Raw genomic sequence first — 15,977 nt, 5'->3', positions numbered from 1 at the left:
AAAGGCAGTGAATTGCTTGTACCCACTGCCAGCCCACCATTTATTGGACAGTGAAGGTAAGGGAAGGAAGATCAGCCTCCTTCAGACCTTTTTGTCTTTTTTTTTTTTTTTTTTTTTAGTATAGGTACCAATTTTTTAAAACATAAACTTTATTTTATAGAGCCATTTTAGATTCACAACAAAATTAAGCAGAAGGTACAGAGATGCCCCCTGACCCCCTAGCCCCCACACACCGCAGCTCCCCCACATTGACAGCTGTCACCAGAGTGGTGCATATGAAACACTTGATGAGGACACACTGACACATCGTCGTCACTCAGAGGCCACAGTTTACTTCACACTCCATGTGCTTGTGTATCCTCCATTATAGTATCAAAACCAATTTTTGGGGCACCGGGTGGCTCAGTTAAGCATCTGCCTTTGGCTTAGGTCATCATCTCGGGGTCCTGGGATCGAGACCCACAGCAGGCTCTTCACTCAGCAGGGAGTCTGCTTCTCCCTCTCCCTCTGTGATCTGTCTCGCTCCTGCTCCCTCTCAGATAAATGAATAAAATCTTAAAAAAAAATAAATAAATAAACACCAATATTTCCATTGCCCTAAAAGTCCTCTGTGCTCCATCTGTTCATTCCTCCCTTCCTCCTTAACCCTGGCAACCACTGATCTTTTTTTTTCCAGCTTTAGTGACATATCATTGACAAATAAAATTGTAAGATATTTACAATGTTCATCATGGTGACTTGATACACAATACATTGTGAAAGGGTTCCCGCCATCCAGTAATTAATCACCCCATCCAACATCTCACATACTCATCCTTCAGAAATTCTGAATGGTCAGCCTAACTGAAGTCTCGACATCAAAGGGATACTGAGTCTTGGACATTACAAATCATTAAGAGGCAAAACTATACTTTCAATGGGGAAAGTAAAGAAAGTAGATTCATTTTAACTTTTTTTTTTTACACTTTTAGTTGTGAAATCCTGTCTTTATCCTGCTGCTCTGCATGTTGAGACACTTAAAATTCCAGTTCAGTAGGGAAGCGTGAACCTCTTTAGACGAATGGCAGCTCACTGGTTGCTCTGTATTCTTAGGTATCCTATAGAACGTTCCTCTCTCTCATTTCCAAAGAGGAGTAGACCAACCCCACTTCTACCAAGTAATGTATAGACTCAGTAAAGAGAAACTGCCAGATGACCCAATTTATCTACTTATTTTCATTTAAGAGACAGAATCCAGTAGGTTAGCATATAAAAATGTTTTACCTAAAGGCATACTGAAATGCAATCCACATTCTTCCATGTGGTTTCTTAATGGACTGACCCTTAAACATACAGGAAATGGGACTCTATCATTTTTATTTCTTGACAACTGCCATTTCTCTGGTGGTGGTACGATGTGTGTCTACGCTCCATGTGGAGTGGCCGACCTGACGACGGAGGTAAATCCAGATTGGGGCAGTTCGTGTGTTACAGATTTGGAAAACATGAGCTGGTTTGAAAATTGTTGAGCTAATAAGCTTTCTGCTTTTCCAGAAAGTACGACTAAGGATGAAAGGCAGGGCCGAGACACTGCCTTTCAGAACTACCTTTTAAACTTGGGTTATTGCATAAATACCGTAGTGTCCCCAGTCAAGCAAGACCCCAGTAAATTCAGTTCCGTACTGTTTATCAGTAGTCCCAAAGATAGAATGATTACTTCCATAGGAATTTTGGCAGTTACATTGTTATGACAGAAGGATATTTAAGACCAATTGAAATTGCCTTTTATAAAAAGTAGTATGAAGAATCTTTATCCTTTATCTCATCAGATAAACAGGGAAAATATGTTTAACTGCACTTGACATTTTCTTTCTTTCTTTCTCTTTCTTTTTCTTTCTTTTTTTAATTTTTAAAAAAAATTTTTAATGAAAGCAATGGAGCAACACGAATCTGGCTTTACAACGATGAAGGATCTTTCACTGACCACGGAGCTGTAGAACATGAAGGGTGGGGATGGTATTTCAGGAGAAAAGGAGCTCAATGTGGAGGTGGCCTGTGGAGGGTATCACAGTGATTTGCTTTGTTTTTGGAAGGAGTGAGACAGCTCATTGCCTCACTACCTTCACAGGCCAGGAGAAATAGTGTCTCTTGGATTATTTAGTGCCCCGCCAGCCACACTGATACTAGAATTTGTTCCCTCTCTGCTTAGGTATCTCCATACTTTCTTGGAAAATTAAGTGGAAAAGATAGTGCTTCTTCCCCTTATGTCATCATTTTTTACTGTATCCAATCTGTGACTTTAGGAGCACCATTTATTAAGGGTAAGTCTCTGGGAAGCAGAGAGGGTTTCTTAAATAGATAAGGGCTTCCTGAAGACCCAAAAGTTTAGGGGAAAATAAGGGTGGGGTGGGGTTTGGGATGAAGAGATCCTACACAGCAGTGCATTTCAAGTGTGTGAATCCTTTGCTTATCCAGAAGCCTTTGGGAAATTAGAATAAGGAAACTGCTTGATTCTTTTGCCTAAACTTACTGTGATATTATCACATGTATTAGTCATCTTTGTTCCTTGCTGGAAAAAAGTCATTTAAAAAAATATATTATGCACGGACATCCCATTAGGAAAATCTCGAATGGAGCAACACAACAAATTGCTTTTAAAGGTAGTGTTCACATTTATTTTCTCAAGGCAGTTCGGGCTCTGGAGTTAAACTACCTGAGTTCGAATCTTTGCGATTTGTTGGTGCTGTGACTATAGAACTGTGTCCGATGCAGATTCCAGAAAACGGTTGTCCCCGTGGGGTGGTTGTGAGCATTTAGAGAGATCATTGCAAGGGGAGCAGTTGACATGATTCTTTACATGGAGTACACAGCGCTCAATAAACTTCGGCTGCTCTTTTCTCTACCAAGAATGTTAGTGGTGTACGCTGTGGGTGGCATATCAAGGTAATCCTAAAAAACAAAATTCCACAATACACATCTGGATCCTAGAATGAAACAGGCTCACTAACTTGCCTCGGAGCATTTAGTTTATTAACTGAGGTGCCTGCCCAAGGAAGGTCAACATGTGTGCTGGAGGGACGCCTGGGTGGCTCAGTGGTTGAGCGTCTGCCTTCAGCCCAGGATGTGATCCTGGATACCTGGGATCAAGTCTCGCATCAGGCTCACTGTATGGAGCCTGCTTCTCCTCTGCCTGTGTCTCTGCCTCTGTGTCTCTCAAGAATAAATAAATAAAATCTTAAAAAAAAAAAAAAAAAGTGCTGGATAGGTAGGAAAGAATGTTGGCCCACCCTCTCCTTCACCCAGTGAGGATCTGTGTGTAAGGCCACCTGCAGTGTCCTAACTGCATCTTCATGGGAGAAAGAGGAGATGAGTGGTATTGTTTCTTTCCTATCATGATCACAAATGCCTGTGGTGTGGTGCCCCTCAGAGCAGAGCCCCCTCACTCATTTGCTCCTAACAGCCCCATGGGGCACACAGGGCAGGGAGCTCTGGGCTCCAGACCAAGCTACGTGCTGATAATCGCAGTTACTGAGCGGCACAGCACAGCCTAAAACTCACATCGTGGCTCCCAGATCCCGTGCTATTTTCACACCAAGTTCTTACTTACATGCTTGTTTTAAAATGCAGGGGAATAATAGAGTGTTGCAGGTATGGTAAGGCCAACAGACCAGGAAACGAGTGCCATTGAATAGATAGTTTATGACGGACTGTGCCCAAGAGGAGGGTGGGTGTCAGGCCATGGGTGGGGGGCTCCTGGGGAATTGCTGGGTGGGGCATGAGGCAGAGGGGCAGGAACTGGGCAGAAGCCTGTACTGTGTTCTCCAAGGGAAGGTGCTAGCCGGGCTGAGCCAGCATGAGTAGTTTCAGCAGGCTGTGGGACGGAGGGCAGACCCTGGGTGTCTGGCAGGTGACCCTGGAGTGAGGAGGGCGGAGAGCCAGTGGCCTGCTCTGTCAGAGCCTGATAGAGGGAGTGGCTGGGGTGTATGGGGCGTTGGTCTTATTGAGAAGTGCACTCACATTGGAGCTGTTGACTATCTCCGGGAACTGGCCATTGTGGGGAGGACAGGCCCTCTAGGGCCAGCAAGGGCCCAGACGTCAAGCAACAGCCTAGGCCTCTGAATACCTTGAAGAGTCATGCTGTGTCCCAGGAAGAGCAGGTTCAGTACCCCGAGAGGATTCTGGGTCTGGGCCCTCACTCTGACCTCTCCTTCAGCTCCAGAATTCTCTACCTGGCGTCCCACTGCAACTCCCTGGGATGTCCATAGGCTTCATAGGTGTGAGTTGCTGTCTTTCCCCTCAGTGCTCAGCCTCGGTCTGTGCTTCCCGCCTCAGGGAGTGGCCGTGCCATGTACCCACTGGCCAGACCAGGAGTCGGCCAGCCGTCACGCTTCCCTCTCCTTCCTCCACCCCTGCAGCCTTCCACTGACACCTGTTCTCCCACTTTTGCAGTGTGCCTTGACATGGGCACGTTTGTTCAGACATCTTTCTCCTCGGCCTGTGCTGTCATCTAGATGCGCCTGTCCCTACCAAGATACCTGTGATTGAGTCTCAGCTGGCCTCCGTCTCTCTAATCTTTTTTTCCCTTCAAACCAATATTATCTTTTAATGACGGACCCTGCCATTTCTCTAAAAGCCTGTTGGTGCTTCCTGGTGATTATAGGCTTGAGTTCAAACCCCTGGGCATGAATCACAGACCCCAGGCACCCTGCTGACATGTGTGACCCACCCTGACTTTGGGGGAGGTCAACCATACTGCAGGCCTGGCTGGCTCTCAGCCCATGGCTACCTGTGCCCCCTCCACACACACACACACACATCTGGTGAAGACCCATTGTCCCTACGGCCAAGGTCATGTGTCAGCTCCTCTGAGACGCCATCTGCAACCCTTCTACCTGTAAGCATTCATTGCTTCACTCCTTATATTCCGCTGTGACGATAACAGTCTCGCAGTGTCCTGGCTATTTCACCTGTGACTTTTTCATCACATCTTATTCACTATTCCTGCAGCAGGGCTTAGCTAAGGATTTGCCCTCCACCAGGCATCGCGCCAGGTGCTGAGGCTGCAGAAATAGCCAGACAGACCCTGCCCTCACGAATCTAATAGTCTCTTTGGGGAGAATGGGAATCAGAGACATAACCAGACAAACTCGTGAGTGTCTAATTACAATGAAAATATGATCCCTGCCACAGTGAGTGTATCAGCAAAGTCCCCTGAGAAGAAAGAACTCTACCAAGAAGGATCTGGAAAAGTGCGAGGAAGTAGCATTTGAGGTAGACCTTCTGGGATGGAGAAGCAGTGTGAGGTGAGGAACGTTGGTGATCTGATGGCTCTTTCCTTCCCTAAGAGCCTATACACACAAAGTGGTACCAATGTGGAAATATACTCAAAGTGGTTTCCCTTTTCCCTCTGGGTGCTCTCGCTTAGACATTCTCGCGTTTCTGTCTTACGTGTGGCTCAGGGGACAGCCAGCCAGATACGACTGCCTGCATTTCCGAAAGCTTGTTAGATTCACTGAGAAAAACATTTGCACGGCGCCTCTCCCTCCCAAGCCCAGAGCTCAAACCGCCAGAGGTAACTGCTTGGTGGAGGCAGGAGTTTTCACACTGCCATCCTCTCTACAGTTAGAGTTATTATACTATTACTTGAATTTGAGGCACTTTTCAAGACTTTCTCTACTGGGCAGTTTACTAGAGTAATAGGCCTGCAAAAAGCCCTCCTGGCTGAGTGCCAGAGAAACAGGAAACTCTCCTAGGGCCCCCAACGTCCCAACCCCGCTCTGAGCTGTCAAGCGTGCTTTGGAGTCAAATAACCCTCGTTAAAGGCTGGCCCTGCTGCCCACTGATGTGTACCCACAGGGAAGTTCCTTAACCTCTTGGAACCTTAATTTCCTTCTTGGTGAATGCCGAGTAGGATGGAGCTTACTTCATGGGTGCGTGACGCATTGAGGATTAATCAAATAATGCACTGCAGTGAGTGGTGTGATTCCTGGGGTGTAGTAAATAGTCAGTACCTGGAAGGTACATGTTTTTGGTCATGTAACTAAAATACTCTCCATAAAATCAAGTGGCACCGAGAGAGATGGAGGGGGGAGGATATGCATGTCATCATAGGAAAGCCCGTATAAGGGAGGGGGACCTTTGACATTTACCCCCTAACCATTTGTCTGAATCGGATGCCACCCTGTTTAATTCAATGACGATGCAAGAGTTTCTTCATTTTCTATTGATCTAATACCAGTTTTTAGTTTGACCATCTTGCCTCTAACACTTTAAGGGAAATCATGCCTTTTAGGCCAGATCAACATCCTAAACTCAAAGTTCTCACTTTTCAGTATAGAGTGCTACTCCTGGGGGGTTATTCAGCGTGTGTGTGTGTGTGTGTGTGTCCCCATGGATGTTTCTTGAAAGGACCCAGGGCTATGGGTAGAGTTTGGGGTTCCTGATTACATATCTAATTCAGCTATGAAATGACAATGGATTAGGTGAGTTTTACTGATTACTGTAGTTCCTCTCTTTGTCTGCACGTCACGTCACAAACAGAAGTATTTGACCAGCTTTCCAGTGAAAAGACACTTTCCTCTGTAGGCTTATTAGTTGCCCGACATTTACATTGTTTTTTTATAAGGAGTTCCAGAAGTAGAACTTAAAATCTGCCAAAAAAAAAAAAAAAAAAAACAGTTCCTATGATCACTTCCAGGTCTTATAGTTGAGAATATCGTTCTCTGTCCCCTTTTGTCATTTCTCTGCTTTCTTCTCGTCCACCCATATAGGAAGAACGTTGGTGAAAAGCACAGAAACCAATGACTTCTATGGCTATGGAATTTCCGTGGAGAAAAGAGAGCATCAGAACTCACCTGGATCATCTTTCATACCTGGGAAACCCTCCACACTCCCACGCGTGTTCCGTGAACTTGAGTGAATAGATGTTCAGGGTGCTTGCAGAGGAGAGAGCACACCTGGCGCATAGATGAAGTGGGGAGGGGCAGGGGGACGAAGGGAGAGAACATGGAGCAAATGTTTTACAACCTGAACCTCAGAACTGTGATCCTCCAAGGAGAGCGCTACTTGAAGAAAAGAAAAAAAAGTCGAATGGCTTCTCAGGGATTTTGTTTTCTGTGCACATAAAAGCCATAGTTCAGTACAGGTGGCCGTGTTTTGAGCACTCAGATTTCAGTTCTGTTAAATGTGAAAGAGGGATCGACTGACCGTTCATTGCTGTTCCGTAACTAGTGTAAAATATGTATATGTTTATCTTTATTTTTATAATATGCAAATACATTTAAATTTATACAGTTTGATGCTTCTAGCGTTAGTTAACACTGGGTGCAATATTCTGCATGAGAACTGTGCCAAGATGGGGCTGATTTCTTATTTTAGCGTAAGACCTTTTTCATTCTTTATTCGTTAATCCTTCTGAGATTAAAAAAAAATCTCTCTGCCCGTGGATTAAGTGTTGCGGTCATAGAGGTTGCCGATAATCAGCAAGAACCTTCAACGTGCATATCAGGCAGTGTGTCCTCTCCATCTTTTAAATAATGGTCCCAGCCTGTAAGCCCGTTTGTTGGTGGTGGGCAGGCTGGTGGGATTCCTGTTTTGCTTTGCCCGCACATCTGCTCATGCCAGGTGGAACCTTCCCTCTCCGGCCTGGGATTCGCCTGGGCTGCGTGTTGACAGCAAGTTGTCCCTGAGCAATGTGGTGACGGAAGCCTGGTGTTAGGATGCTTCAGGGGAAGGGGACAGAAGAGTCAACAAACGAGTCCATGGAAAACCTGAGTCTTTCATAGCTTAAGATAATCAGGAGTCGGTTGTGAATGGTGCAAAGAGCTTTGCTAATGAGTACTTTTTTCTCCCTGCTACAACAACAGTCTGTGAAATTTAGCAGAGCCCTTTGCAAGCCCTCCACATCTGGCTGTCAGACCTTAAGATAGTGAGTTGCCTAACTGGAGAGCACAATCCCACATTGGTTATTTATAAATATAGAGCCTCTGACTGGATGGTCTACTGGCAAGAACTAGTAACACCATTGTTTTTCAATCTCCACAAAGTAAAACGTGCAAAGCAAAGCAAATTGCTCTCTCATCTACTTGGAATTGGGGCCAAACGGTATCTGCTGCTGCAGTAGTAACACGTTCTTTGGAGGATGTAAAGGACTCTGTTTGCAGCTGCCTCCCTGTGTGTTGACGGGAAAATGTGTAAAACACACTGTTTCTCGCCAGTGTAAGGCATGAAAAGTGAGTCAGCCGGTAGTATTCTTTTACTTCTTTTATAAAGTATTGACTCTTGCAATGCCAGTATACAAAGTCTCAATGTATTTTTAAAAGGAATGACAAACTAGCAAGCGGCTGCATTGTGAAAAATCCTAAGCTGATTTTTGTAGATTTTTCTGCCCCAGGAGTCGACTTCACTAACTCCAGAATCTCAGTTAAACAAATGTGATTTCTCATGGTCATAAAATCAAATGGGATCAGACTATTTCTGCATTTTTGGATACTTGAATATGGACACCTCAGTTTTGAAATTTCATTTCCTTTTAGAACACAGTCACAAGATCACCGGCTTAATCCTTTTGTCACAGTTCTTGTGTGAGTGTGTGCGCGTGTGCGTGTGTGCGTGTAAGCCGAATGGTAACATTTCATTGCTTTATGGACCATTGAATTGTTGGGCATAGGAGTTTTGTAATTGGCACGAGACGGTTCTCAAACTGTCAAATTAACTGACTTTGACTAGTCTTTTGCAAGGACTCTTAAGGATGTGACTTTGGGCTAACTCCCCAGGGGACCATATTAAATGGAAAAAAAAAAGAAAAAAAATGCTCCTTTGGGTGACATACCCTGCAAAATGTTTGTTATTACTATGAACACAAATGCCCACATTCTTAATATCTGCTATTTTTTGACAAGTGATGTTTTGTGCTGTCATCTGAACCCTAGAGAAGCAGTTAAGAAGAAATTTCAGTGTCACATGTGTTTTGGCAAAAAGGTCATCATGATTGAGGGTCATGTGACCAGAAGAAGCTCCAGAAAAGCTCGAGCCCTTGCTTCAGGGTGGAGGGAGGGTTGGAGATACAGAAAATACTCTGCTCCACAGGAAATTTCAGTGTCTATGCAGACAGTTCCATACCTGGGAAGGGAGACTCAGCCGGCAGAGGCCGACAGGCAGTTCACTAAAGCACAAGGGGAGTCTTTTCAGACCAAGTTGTCCCTTGCCTCCCAAACAAACGCCCTTCGAGTTTGTTATGGTTTCTATTCCTGCATCTTGTGGTATCAAAACCACTTCCTGGAATTGTAAAAGTGCTGCCAGAATAAATGTTTTTTTTTCCCTCTTCCGAGAAAAAAAAATGACAGTGCTCATATTTGACATTTGTGCATTGGACTCTTTTGAATGAATAAAAAGGAAAGGGTTTGGTATAATTCCTGCTGGGGCGTGTGTGTGTGTTCTTTGTCATGCCACACTTTGTAAATTGTGATTGTGGTCTCCCCTTTGTCTTTACTGGGCAGAAATTTTAAAAAAATCAAAAAAATTCAATAAAAATACAAAGAAATGGTTAAGCAATTTATACTTGCAGAGTTTAGTTATTTTTGTTTCTTGGTTTCTTTAGTTTCAGGTATAAGAATAACTTTTATATATATATTTTAAAGATTTTATTTATTCATGAGAGGCACAGAGAGAGACATAGAGGAGGAGCAGGCTCCCTGCAGGGACCCCGACGCAGGGACCCCGGGATCACCACCTGAGCTGAAGGCTGCCGCTCCACTGCTGAGCCACCCAGGCACCCCTGACTTTTACATTCCTAAGTCACTTTTGAGCTGCAGGAGATGGACGGTGGCTGCACTGTTTGGGGAAAGTCTTCATTTTGAAAATGATGAAAACCCTGCTTCTTCTCAGACCAGAGATTCAGTGCCCGACTAGCGGCTCTCTCTTTAACCAAATCCTTTATCAGGGATCTGCGATCCTCTTAAACCTAGGAGTCCACCACACGTTGCAGGTTCCCCTTTCCTGATCTTTCTTTGCGGAGGGAGCGGAGCCGGGGGGCGGGGTTCTCAGCAGAAGGCCTGGCCACCCCTGCTGCATGACTACTGTCCTGGGCATGGGGAGGCGTCTATATTCGCAGACCTGCCAGTGCTGGGTCAGAGGCTCCATTCCCTGTCCCAGCAGACAAGCTGACACTGTGGTGGGCCATCAGAATTTTCCAAAGGACAGCGGAGCTGGCCGTGGGCCCCATAGCCTGTCCTCCAGCCCTCCCTCCTGCTAGAGAGTAGTACAGGGAGCAGAACTCATCCTTTGGGGCCTAGTGGGTTTTTTGGTTGTTTTTCTGTTTTGGGGGTTTTTTGTTTTGACCAAGAAACTCAGAGTTCTCAGCCTCGCTGAGCACAGCACAGGTACGCAGGTGTCCATGGCAACTACGCTGTATGATTCATCACCTCTGTCTGTCATTCCCTGTTCCCTTGCAAGCAGTTCCTCCTACCTGTGAGGTTTTTTTTTTTGAAGATTGTATTTATTCCTGAGACACAGGCAGAGGGAGAAGCAGGCCCCCAGGATCAGGCTCTGGGCCGAAGGCAGCGCTGAGCCGCCCGGGCTGCCCACTGTGAACTTTTGGAAGTTGATTCCCAGATTTGCTTTGAATACACAGCGCTCCCGAGGTGGGGGCTGCTCTGGCAGTTAAATTCAAAAGCCCAGGGGTTCCCTTGCTCCTGGCCCCGGCACCCAGTGGTAGAGGGAGGAAGGGCCTCAACCGCTGGGACAGGACGTTCCTACACGGAGTAGAGCGGGGATGCTGAGTTGCTGCAAGAGGCTTTATCAAGCAGATGATTCTTGCAAGTTATTAGGGATGGCAGGCAGGGGACCGTGCACTGGGCAACAGAAACCCTGTTTGAATGTTTCAGCTCAAGAAGTGTCTTTTTCATCTTTAGATACAAGAAATGTCCTTGGAATGTCTTTGAATGATTTCACTCTAAACACTGGGACTAATTCAGTGTTTCTCCAACTGCTCCATGCAGCATCCTATCTCCCGAGCTATCATGCATGTTCCCCTGTAAAGGAGTTCTGAGGTCAAATATGTTTGAGAAATGCGGCATCAAATACTGAGCTTTTGCTGCAGGCCTAGGAGGAGCTCTCAGGGGCAGATACACAGCGAGAGCGGCCGAGGGGGGAGCAGACCTCCACGCAGCATTTCTCCGTGTAAGAGTGCGGAAGGGGGCCTTTCCTGAGTCGTCTGCAGATCCCCTCTGCAACCAGGTTTTCCAGGGTTCGGGGTGCGCCCCGACAGTGCTAGGTGAGGCGGGGGTGTGGGCCCTGTGGACTTAGCATCAGAGGAGCAGCACTTCTCCAGCGGCCTTGATGTTAGTAGGAGGCCGGATGCAGAGTGATGAAGAGCGCTGACCCGACCGCCTCCATGGGCATCCTGGCTCTGCGGCCTACGCTCCTGGTGCCCGTTTCCTCGTGCGCAGAATGGGCCAAGCCATCCACGTCATCCAGTCGTTATAAACATCAAATGAGGGACATTTGGTGGCTCCATGGTTGAGTGTCTGCCTTCAGCTCAGGGCATGATTCGAGGGTGCTGGGATTGAGTCCCGCATCAGGTTCCCTGCAGGGAGCCTGCTTCTCCCGAAGCCTGTGTCTCTGCCTCTCTCTGTGTGTCTCTCATGAAGAAATAAATAAAATCTTTAAAAATAAAAGTAAATAAATGTCAAATGAGATTCTGTAAAAGGACTTATGACAGTGCTGGGCGCTGGTGAACACTAATCAAATACAACTAAGCTCATTCTCTTTCCTTCCATGGTTCCCCTTTTTACCAAGAAAGCAGACCTGAAGTCTAAAGACTGAGTCTTTAATAGTACCTACCTGGGGGGGCTTGGCATGGGGGGGGGGGGGGTGGAGAAAAGAAAGAAACAGTACCTACCTAGAATTTTTCATAATTCTTGGTTTTATCATATTGGCAAATTGGTTATTGGCCCTAGTGATAAAAATGTCTGCTTTAAAAGGAAGTGCATTTAGAAAGGAATACTTTAATATATATTAGAAAAATATTAAGTGCATAAATGCAAGGGGGATACAGACAAAAAGTGGTGAAAATATGGCAGAAAAATTAAGAAAATGGTATGTGAATGTCTGGGTAATGCCATGGAGAGACACAATCTAACACAACCCATGGAGAGACCAGGAAATTGCCTCGTGAGTCTGGAAGACCCCAAAGCCTTTTTATTTATTTTATTTATTATTATTATTTTATTAGAGAGAGAGAGTGCACATGAGCAGGGGGAAGGGCAGAGGGAGAGGGAGAAAGAGAATCTCTAGCAGACTCCTTGCTGACTGCAGGGCTTTATCTCAGGACCCTGAGATCATGACCTGAGCTGAAACCAAAAGTCGATGCTTAACCAACTGAGCCACCCAAGCGCCCAGGGAAGACCCCAGAGCTTTGATTTTTTAATTTAAAGATTTTATTTATTATTTGACCATGGTGGGAAGGGGCAGGGAGTAGGGCAGAAGGAGAGGGAGAAGCAGGTTCCCTGCTCCGGAAGCCCTATGCGTGGCTCCATCCCAGGACCCTGAGATCACGACCTGAGCTGAAGGCAGATGCTTAAGCAACTGAGCCACCAGGTGCCCCAGAAGACCCTAAAGCTTTTAAAGACACTTCCACAGTTTTAAATTTTCCACCAGAAAAATCTACTGAAAGATTACAGAAGAATTATATTGTTAGAAAATCAATTTTTTCATCTGAAATTTAAAAGAAACATCTTAAATGTTTCAGTGCAGCCAAAAGCTTTGCATATAAACGCAACTGAAATTTGGGAAAGTTGATTTGATTTGTGAAAACTTTAGTGCCGTTTTAGAAGACCTTTATAGATGGAACACTTTTTCTCTGAATATTGCACTGAAGCCAGCGAAAAATTAACTACTGTTTTCACTCATCAGAAATAAAAGCAGAATCTCACTAACCAATTTGATGCACATAGAACAGAACAAATCTCTTGGATTTACTTTATAGTCACTCGGTACTTGAGAAATCATGGCATGAAATTAAGTTGGGTACAGGCCACACGCCCAGGGTGTGTCAAGGGCTAGATGAAATGTCCAGCAAGCCAGCGATACATTCCTCTTTTCCTACTCCAAAAAGTATGCCAATGTGGCAGCTGAGGAGGACGTCCAGAGCGACAGAGTAAGGAGCTCAGTGTAAATTCTCCCCAGCAAAATAAAATAGGGGAAATTAAAAAACAAAAAACAAAAAACAAAAAAAAACACAAAGCAGGGCAGCTGGGTGGTTCCTCAGTAGGTTAAGCATCTGCCTTTGGCTCAGGTCATGATCCCAAGGTCTTAGGATTGAGCCCCGCGTCAGGCTCTCTGTTCAGCAGGAAGCCTGTTTCTCCCTCTCCCACTGCCCCTGCTTGTTCTCTCTCTCTCTCTCTCTCTCTCTCTCTCTCTATCAAATAAATAAACAAAATCTGTATTTAAAAAACACACACAAAGCCATGGTCATTTCAAATCTCCAGAAATTGTCCTTAGGACATACAACAAATGGAAAAAATATTCATTCAAGAAAATCTCCCAAATACAAAATCAGCCAGGGTCTGTGACTTTTAAGCCATGACCTTCCTAACCCCTCCTCCCCCATAGCTCCATGTTCCAGAAGTGGCTCCCTGGACCCTCTACTTTGGACAGACGTGGCCAAGAAGATAGAGATTCTCTCGCCCCTCACTTCCCTGCCACCAGGGGCTATGGTTTCATTTTGGGAAAGATAGGCTGCTTGCATTTCTCAACCTCCCCAGCCCTTTGTTGCAGAAGCTCTATTCCAGGCAAGAGTAGCCGAGAGGACCCGGGCCTCCAACTGCTTATAGGCGAAGCTCTATGGCAGGCAGGGTGGGAAAGCATCCTGAGGGCCCAGTCATCCCTGCCCTCCCCACCCCGGGAGAGGCAAGCCAAGAAGACTGGGGGCTATACTTCCTCCTCCTTCGGTGCCCACTTGTAGAACAGGGGTGTCCATATCAGGAAAAGCAGCTCCTTACCCTCAGTTCCAGCACAGAGGCACAGAGCTTTGTCCAGAGGAAAGGCAGGCCATGAGGATGAAGATCTCCATGGCTCTGCCCTAGAAGGCTGACTTTATCTGGAACAGAGCCCAGAGAATGCCATGCCTAAGGGTGTTGTCAAAAGCAATGGATATCTTGGGCGAACACTAAAGGAGGCTGGGAGCGCCCCAAGACACGTAAAATAGCAGAGGAGCCAGAAACCTGGTTTAATAGAACCAGGGAAAAGGCCAGGATCCCAGACAATTCTGTGGGTGCTCTAGGCTGCACCCACTCAGGAATAATCAGAGCAGGTCATGGGGCAGACTTCAAAGCATCCCCAAGCACACCCAGCCCCATCATCACAGGGCAGAAGCCTCCCTGGCACAAGGGGCTCGCACATAACCTCCTAGCAAACACCAACTGAACAATAAGCTACTCCCACTAAGGGGCTACTTCTACGAAGGTAGACGTGCAATGAAAATCATACTCATTCCTGGGAACCCAGAAGATTGTGCATGTCCAAGACTGAGCTCTCTCGAGAGTGATCAGAGAAGAACTCCATGCTACTAATCTCTGGCTGAATGTGGAGCCAAAAAAATGTAAATTCCCTGAAGTGTGATAGCAACCTGCAAGCTACCTGCACATCCAATAGTAGAGGGTAAAAAATCTAACTGCTGGCTGAAGCACAACTTTTGACCAGTAAGTGACCTATGTAGAACCAGGGACAACTCCTAGGTTGTGGGGCTCAAAGATAAAAATAAGGGGGGATATCTCAGCAGGGACATCAGAGAGCCCCAATAAAGGAAACTACAGAGATGATGATGAAAACTGTATGATTGCACAGGTCTTCTTTCTTCTCTTAACTGATTTAAAGCAATTGGAAAAAACAATCCATATGAAACAGAATATACACAAACATAATATATATTTGACAACATGAGCACAACAGAAACAAGTAGAACTAAGCAGTGATGGAGTAAGGAAATGACGTCAGATGGTGATTGAAACCCAAAGGAAGAAATGAGTGAATCAATGGGTAAATAAGAAAACTATTACGAGGGGCGCCTGAGTGGCTCAGTGGTTGAGTGTCTGCCTTTGGCTCAGGTCATGATTCCCGGGTCTTGGGATCGAGTCCCACATCAGGCTCCCTGCAGAGAGTCTGCTTCTCCCTCTGCCTGTGTCTCTGCCTCTCTCTGTGTGTCTCTCATAAATAAACAAAATCTTTAAAAAAAGAAAAATTATAATGACAAATGTGATAGTATATACTTCCTCTTCTTCTCCCCTCAGCATCTTTAAAAGATGTTATATAAAGCAGTAATTATAACAATGTACTGTTTTTTATAAGATGTACATGTAACATATATGATGGTAATAGCACAAAAAAGCATGGGGGAAATGGAGTTACGTAGGAACAAAAAAATACAGAAACTATTTTCTATATTTCCTTGGAACTAAGCCAGTATAAATCTGACGTAGATTCTGGTAAGTTAAGATGTAGAACACCCCTTCAGAAAATAATTCAAAAATATATTTAAGAAATTAATGGAATTAAAAATGTTACACTAGAAAATACCCACTTCATGTGAAAGTGGATGGTAAAGGAAGAATAGAAGAACAAAAGAGGTATGAGACGTATACAGGACGAAAATCAATATGGCAGATGTGAATCTAACCATATTAATAACATGGGAAGAGATTAAACAAGTCAATTAAAAGACAAAGATTGCCTATTTGGATTTAAAAAAATTATGTTCTGCACAGGAGGCAGATTTTAATGTAAAGAAACGAATAGGTGGAAAGTAATCAGATGGAAAAAGATATGCCAGGCAAAAAACAGCCATGTCAGAGCTGAAGTGGCTATGCCAATATCAGGTAAAATAGACATTAAAGCACACACTCAGGCGTCCTGGGTGGCTCAGCGGTTTAGCGTCGCCTTCAGCCCAGGGCCTGATCCTGGGGACCTGGGATTGAGTCCCACATCGGGCTCCCTGCGTGGAG

At 45.3% G+C, this 15,977-nt stretch overlaps 1 protein-coding gene across 4 annotated transcripts in view; it reads left to right on the top strand.

Moving 5' to 3' along the window:
- Positions 1–9,535, top strand: part of MFHAS1 (multifunctional ROCO family signaling regulator 1) — a 96,768-nt gene extending 87,233 nt beyond the window's left edge. For 2 of the 4 annotated variants that reach the window (XR_013352852.1, XM_077848988.1), the window contains one exon: positions 6,750–9,535. Coding sequence is in view for 1 of the 4 variants with exons in the window: in XM_077848988.1 (XP_077705114.1) it covers positions 6,750–6,783 (34 nt within the window). In the remaining 3 variants the exon portion in view is untranslated. Of the gene's footprint in view, positions 1–2,188; positions 2,301–6,749 lie in introns of those variants that run through there. The other 2 variants (XR_013352851.1, XR_013352853.1) reach the window with 2 other exon arrangements.
- Positions 9,536–15,977: the final 6,442 nt, after the last annotated feature.

The sequence above is a fragment of the Canis aureus genome, chromosome 15 (genome assembly GCF_053574225.1).
Source record: "Canis aureus isolate CA01 chromosome 15, VMU_Caureus_v.1.0, whole genome shotgun sequence".
Taxonomy (NCBI): Eukaryota; Metazoa; Chordata; class Mammalia; order Carnivora; family Canidae; genus Canis; species Canis aureus.
The sequence above is the reverse complement of the archived record's forward strand: the minus strand, read 5'-3'. Positions and strand labels throughout refer to the sequence as shown.